This window comes from Populus alba, chromosome 17, assembly GCF_005239225.2.
Source record: "Populus alba chromosome 17, ASM523922v2, whole genome shotgun sequence".
NCBI classification, from domain to species: domain Eukaryota; kingdom Viridiplantae; phylum Streptophyta; class Magnoliopsida; order Malpighiales; family Salicaceae; genus Populus; species Populus alba.
The window spans coordinates 10229616-10236889 of record NC_133300.1 but is presented as its reverse complement, the minus strand read 5'-3'; the positions used below and the strand labels follow the sequence as shown (position 1 = coordinate 10236889).

Genomic DNA, 7274 nt, shown 5'->3' with positions numbered 1-7274 from the left:
AAATTATAGCAACAACAGAGAAGTCCGAATATGTCCTGCAGCCCGAACATTGTTCAGTGTTTGGCCCATATCTGGAGTTCTAGAAGTCCAAATGACCTCAAATGTTTACACAAATTTGTTAAGACAATTTCCTGCAACTTTCATGTTTTCAAGTGGACCCAGTTCTGATGCTAGCATTTTTCTTTTATTCAGACAAGAAGATAAGGATTTTCACAAAGTCAAGAGTTGGCCATCCACTCAGCAATTAGTCATCAAATCAATAATTCTGAATTTTGGCCTATAAAAGGAGGCATTTGCCATGTATTTAGGAGCTTGGTTGTTCAAATCAAGTTCATGCTCTTTATTTCTCTCTTTATATTTTTTTGTAATTTTTAAGTTTTGCTTTTATTAATATCTTGTTTATGTTTTTCATTTCCTTTCATTTCCTTAGTTAACTTGTATTTTATTTATGTTCTTGTTTTGTTTATTTATGTTTCTCTTTTTCATTATGTTTAGCTAAGTTTATTATGTCAAGGTGAAAAGGTTACACTAATGGTGTAAGAATAAGTATAGTGTAAACTCAACATGGACCTTAATGTTTAATATTAACATGTCTTATCTTTTTATCTTACTAATTCTTAATATCTTGCTTGTTAAATGGTTAATCTAGATTTGTGTTGTATAACACTTGCTTGTTAAATGGTTAATCTATCTTATTTATGTTTCTCTTTTTCATTATGTTTAGCTAAGTTTATTATGTCAAGGTGAAAAGGTTACACTAATGGTGTAAGAATAAGTATAGTGTAAACTCAACATGGACCTTAATGTTTAATATTAACATGTCTTATCTTTTTATCTTACTAATTCTTAATACCTTGCTTGTTAAATGGTTAATCTAGATTTGTGTTGTATAACACTTGGTACAACAAATGCTTGGCACTCTCATAGCTCAACCTTATGGTATTACCTACACCTAGGCTATGAAAGGAACTTGATTTGTTGTTAACATCAGTTAACATCATGAATTCCTGATAATATTTAAAATTTTGGTGTTATGTAAATAAGATAATTAATATGATCATGTTAATAATTTATAATGAGCTATTAATGATAAATCATCCGATTGGAACCTCCTTCGTGTGTGGTTTTCAAATTGAGTAATAAGAATTTATACTATACTTGTTTGAAATACCATTGGTGGATCCTCTAACCTTGACATTTGTTTTTATCATTGTCTAATCCTTACATTAATTTTTCATCTCAAAGTTCTCATTAATTTCTTCATCTTTTTCTACTACTACTACTACTACTACTACTACTATTACTACTACTACTACTAGTATTATTATTATTATTACTATTAATATTATTACTATTATTAGTATTATTATTATTATTATTTACATTCTGTTTATATTATATAATATATCTCTTTGATTTTTTTATAAACTCAGTATATAGGCTGGAAACCTGTGACCCGATCTTTTAGATCATTCTTAGGTATAACAACGCCACGTACTGAGTATTATTACTATTACTATTACTGTTACTGTTATTGTTGTTGTTGTTGTTGTTGTTGTTGTTGTCTTATTATTTATAATTTATACAATTAACCTCTCTGTGGTTCGACCCCGGTCTTGCCGGGTTATTTATTACTTTGACACTCCTGCACTTGAGAGAAGATATCAATCTTTTGGTCATGTCAGTGTGGTAATATGCTAAACCCATGTCCAATTAGGCCTGGCATGCATCCAAGCCCAAGGACAGTGGGTATGACTACTTGCCAGATCCTTGTTCGTTTGAGCTCGACACATAGCTGAGCTAAAGGACATTAAATGTGGTAGCTTACTAAATCTATTAATATTTGAGCATGACTTGCAGGCACAATCAATAATGATGAGTTTGATAGCTTGCGAGATTTATGTTTATTTGGGCTTAACTGTAGCTTTGAACCTTCTTATAAAACATAGGCTCATATTTATTTTTTATAATGCCAAAAAAATATTGATCCATCGGTTAATATCAACACATCCATATCCGAGGTTGAGATGCCGGAAAAGTAATCTCCAGTCCTTTGATTGGATCTGAACAGAAAGCATTCTAATATATGAATCAACAAAGCTTAGTCTTTCATGGATTAAAGTCGTCTGCAATGATGATGAACACTTATACCAAGCATATTTTGTGCTAGATTTGCTTTTCTTCTAAACTAGATTTATAGTTCAGCACCTGAAGAAAGCAAAGAATAATATCCAACTCTTTTTATGTTCACTCTTTGTCTCATTAAAAAAACAGTCATTAGCACCCCTAAAGAAAAGAAGGTATTAATTATTATTGTCAAAAGTGATGACAGCATCTAAATTACTCTTTAATTAGTCTCAACACGGATTTAATCTTATCTTTATTCTTTATGAGTTTTATATAATTAGTCTTTGTATTCAATAATAATTTTTAATATGATATTTTCATTCCTTTTGTTTATTTTACTGTATTTCTTGAGATGAAGGATCACACAAAAAACAAAATTAAAATCTATTATATCCTCAAACATATTTGTGTGTGTGTGTGTGTATATATATATATTGAATAAATTAAAGTCTACCGTGATATTTGACCCTTGAAATTATCAGTCAAATAATTGATCTAAATGCTATATATGACACCATTTTAAAAGAAAGCGATTTTATTTCTTAAGAAGTAAAAATGAAGATAAATATAAAAAATAGAAAGAAGAAAAAGTCGCCTCATTTGATGTTATTCTCTTAACAATTAGAAGAACTTTAGAAGAAAATTCTTGAATAGATGCTCCCTCCCTCCCTCTTCAAATTAATAAAAGGACAAACATTGAATGATGCATCGTTCAATGTTTGTTGTTTCTAGGTTTTTTTTTTAATAAAAAAAAAATTAAATTGTTTTAAAATGACATGGTTTCTTACTTTCAATTTTAACCATAGTTTTAAAACTTAACTTGACCCAACAAGTCAACTCGGGGCCCGACAGATCTAGAACTGGAATCAAACCTAATTTAATAAGAAAAAATAAGGAAAGTTAAAACACAAGGTGACTTGACGACCAGGTCAAAAACCTGGTTGCAACCTGTTGACTTTTGTTTTTTATTTTTTTATTAAAATAACGTTGTTTTAATTTTTTTAAAAAAATTAAAATTGACCCGAACAATCTGGTAACTTAATTAAAATTTAGAACCTGAGTCTTGAATATGATCGAGTTTAAAAATTTTGATCTTAACTGCAGGCCATAATTTATTCAATAAATAATAGATTGAAGAAACAATAATTCAAATTTGGAGTCCATGCTTTCCTTTGCCACAACCCCAACAATTTAGGGGGTTAAATATATATGCCATTAAAGCCACCAAGAAAGCTTCAACCCTACTAGATTGTGTTGGTTAACAATTCACGTGGAGGAAATTTAGAATCGAGGTCCCAAATTGCTAGAAAATACAGAAGAAAGAAAAGGGTTTCATTAATGTAGCGTATTGCAGAATCAGATTTGTACGGTAAAATCCATGTTCTATAAAGCAAGGAGGAAGTGGGGCAGGCAGAGGGGCCACAAAAGCATAGCCTTCCTTCTCTTTAACGTTCACAAGATCTTGACTACCATGGAAGCAAGGAAGTTGATTCAAGTGAGCTTTATTCGATTTTGCGATGGTATAAATGGGCTGCCAAATATGCAGCAAAGACACACAAGCCAATCTTCTCTACTTCTGAGCCTTTATCCTTAGCTTACTATCAGGTCACCATGGCATCCGGTCTCCCGTTCAGGCTCCCTGCCCCCTCAGCTTCTAACATGAACCAGCAACTGATCAGGAGTGACCGCAGCATGATTACGATGTCTGATGACAATGTGATGATGAAGCAAATTGTAGAAACTCATGCTCCTGATGGCCGAGAGGTTGACGTTAAACCTCTTCTTCACCTTGTCGAAGACATCCTCAAACGAGCCACCCTGCAAACCGATACCTCTCTAACGGTATATCCTCGGAAACCTGTTCATACACTGTCAGTTTTAACAAAATATAAAGTCTGAATCATCTAACAAATTTAATTTGATGCAAACTAGAAATGTATATTAACTTAACTCTGTTTTTTTTTTTTTTAATATATCTGTAATCACTGTGATATAATTAATGCAGACCTCCCAAGCCCATGCTGAATCGGAGGACAAGACCAACCATGCCAATTTCGCTGTCATGCTCGATTCGCTTTCGTATACTATTGACAGAATTTCCTGCGAGGTTATTCAATATGCTTCAATTTTGATATGATATTATAGGCACTAATAGCCTAACGGATTTGTGGAAGTTTTAATTATTTTCCAACTCTTTGCAGATTGCCTATAAGGGTGGGGCAGACGGGCACGCAACAACTGTCGAGCTTTTCAACATGCTAGCAAGCTATTCCTGGGATGCCAAACTGGTTCTGACCTTGGCAGCTTTTGCTTTGAATTATGGAGAGTTTTGGCTGCTTGCCCAGATTTACTCTTCAAATCAACTTGCCAAATCCATGGCAATTCTCAAGCAATTGCCTAACATCCTGGAACACTCAGGGCCCTTGAAACCTCGTTTCGATGCCCTTAACAATCTGATCAAGGTTATGATGGACGTGACTAGATGCGTGGTTGAGTTCAAGGATTTACCACCAACTTACATTTCCCATGAAGTGTCAGCGTTGTCCGCAGCCATGGCCCATGTCCCTACTGCTGTCTACTGGACCGTAAGGAGTGTTCTGGCTTGTGCGGCTCAGATTACCAGCCTCACTACCATGGGATATGAGTATGCTTTTCTACTCACTATCTTTATCAAGCCACGTTTTACTTCTTGTATTCCTTGTAATAATCTCTTTCACCTGTTTAAGGTTTTCAATATCAACCACTAAGGCATGGGAGCTATCCACCTTGGCTCACAAACTCAGCAACATACTTGAGCATCTGAGGAAGCAATTGGCTACTTGCTACCAATACATAGGTCTGAACCGTAGCAACCTTTGTATTAAACTCTGTTGGATTGGTAATAAGAAAACAGGAAATTGATGTTCAAATAATCGAGTATGCTTATAAATTTATTGGTGTTTGATGCAGATGAAAAGAGGAACGTCGAAGCCTATCAAATGCTTCTGAATCTCTTTGAAATGACTCACATTGACAACATGAAGGTCCTCAAGGCCCTGATTTACGCCAAGGATGATATCCAACCACTGATAGATGGCTCTAATAAGAGAAGGGTTTGCTCCTTTACCATCTCAACTAATTATATATGTAGTACTAAAATGTTATCAAGCTAATGCAAAATATTTCTGTACTTTGAAATTTAACAGGTCAATCTTGATGTATTGAGAAGGAAGAACGTGCTATTGCTCATTTCTGGCCTTGACATTTCGAATGATGAGCTTTCGATTCTTGAACAGATATACAATGAATCCAGGCACCACGGAGCTAGGCTGGATAGTCAGTATGACCTGGTCTGGATCCCAATTGCAGACCATTCAGTTCAGTGGACTGATCCACTGAAAGAAAAATTTGAGAGCTTGCAGAATTCAATGCCATGGTACACAGTGTACCAGCCTTCATTGATTGATAAGGCAGCCATTAGGTTCATTAAGGAGGTGTGGCACTTCAGGAACAAGCCTATTCTTGTGGTGCTTGACCCTCAAGGAAAGGTGGTTAGCCCAAATGCACTCCACATGATGTGGATTTGGGGAAGCAATGCCTTCCCTTTCACCAGCTTGAGAGAGGAATCTTTGTGGAGGGAAGAGACATGGAGGCTGGAGCTTCTGGTTGATGGCATTGACCCAGTGATCAGTAATTGGGTAAATTCTTTATAAAAATAAATAAAACATACATACATTGTAGGTATTTATAATATGCTCTTTACAATTGCTGCAACATTCTTATGACAATCAGATTAAGGAAGAGAAGTACATTTTCTTGTACGGAGGGGACGATGTTGAATGGGTGAGGAAGTTCACGAACACAGCCCGTGCTGTTGCTCAGGCATCCCGCATTCCCCTTGAGATGGTTTATGTGGGGAAGAGCAGAAAGAGGGAGCAAATCCGGCGAGTCATGGGGACAATTAATGTGGAGAAGCTCAGTTCCGCCTGGCAAGACCTTACCATGATATGGTTCTTTTGGACCAGGCTAGAGAGCATGTTCTTCTCCAAGATTCAGCTAGGCAAGGTTGACGACCATGATCCTGTGATGCAAGGAATCAAGAAGTTACTTAGCTACGACAGAGAAGGTGGATGGGCTGTGCTTAGCAAGGGGTCTAGTGTTGTCGTCAATGGCCATGGCACCACAGTTTTGCCAACATTAGTCGAGTATGACTTATGGAAGGAGCAAGTGCCAGTTAAGGGTTTTGATTTGGCCTTCCAAGAACACCATGAAAATCTTCATGACATTGTTCATCCTTGCTCCCGCTTTGAGTTCCCAATGACTGCTGGTAGGATCCCCGAGACCTTGAAATGCCCCGAGTGCCACCGCTCCATGGAGAAATTCACCACTTTCCTTTGCTGCCATGACGTGCTGCTCCAGTAGATGAGCAGCAGCTCCGCCTCCTTGTCGCTCCTGTTGCCGCTGAATCATGTTGTGCGTGCTCTTCTTTCTTTTCCATTTTCATGTACTCTGAGACGTGATGCCTAGCTTTGGCGCTCAATACGTGGGTGGGTTGGGCATTTGAAATTCCATACCATGAAAATAAATTTGAGTGTGTTGCAGTCCCACCATGCTTAATTAATTTGTTTTTATTAATATTTTTTCATTTTGATATCTTTTATGTTTTTTAAATTATCATTTTAGATTTAGTATATATAATCAAGATCATTTAGCAAGAGAGATCAATGCATAATATTAAGCATATATTAAGACTTACAATAAAAATAAATAAATAAAATTCTTATACCAAGCTTATAATTAAATATTACATTTAAACTAAAATACTATAAAGTACTTACTTGTTCAGATACTTAAAATTTGATTGAGCTGAAAACTTGTTGTTGTCAAGGATTAATCATTTATCTTTAAACTTTTATTACTCATATCGTGTTAAAAAAAAATAAATTGATATAATAAGTCTTTTAAGATTCCAAAAATATTATATTATTTAGTTACATCTTTAAACAAAATACATGGACTTTAGAAAACATAACTCAAGATCTTTCAACTATAACAAAACCTAAGCTCTAGAATAATAATAAAAAATAAAAATAAAAAATAGATAACTTGAAATTATAGAGAATAGCTTGAAAAACTGTGGTTTAGAAGAGTATGAAAGTCTATTCCTT

At 35.1% G+C, this 7274-nt stretch overlaps 1 protein-coding gene across 1 annotated transcript; it reads left to right on the top strand.

The window, feature by feature from the left end:
- Positions 1 to 3670: 3670 nt before the first annotated feature.
- LOC118058243 (protein SIEVE ELEMENT OCCLUSION B-like) lies at positions 3671 to 6759 on the top strand. The gene is made up of 7 exons (XM_035070952.2): positions 3671 to 3969; positions 4133 to 4234; positions 4329 to 4771; positions 4854 to 4963; positions 5077 to 5219; positions 5313 to 5804; positions 5899 to 6759. Exons 1-7 carry the CDS (start codon positions 3739 to 3741, stop codon positions 6526 to 6528), a joined length of 2151 nt encoding a protein of 716 aa, XP_034926843.1. The 5' UTR covers positions 3671 to 3738; the 3' UTR covers positions 6529 to 6759.
- Positions 6760 to 7274: the final 515 nt, after the last annotated feature.

What these genes read in the sequence shown, in the direction of transcription:
- LOC118058243 (XM_035070952.2), top strand. Translation starts at nt 3,739, where the DNA reads ATGGCATCCGGTCTCCCGTTCAGGCTCCCTGCCCCCTCAGCTTCTAAC. An exon ending in CTCACTACCATGGGATATGA is followed by an intron (nt 4,772 to 4,853) that starts GTATGCTTTTCT and finishes CACCTGTTTAAG; the next exon opens with GTTTTCAATATCAACCACTA. An exon ending in ATGGCTCTAATAAGAGAAGG is followed by an intron (nt 5,220 to 5,312) that starts GTTTGCTCCTTT and finishes GAAATTTAACAG; the next exon opens with GTCAATCTTGATGTATTGAG.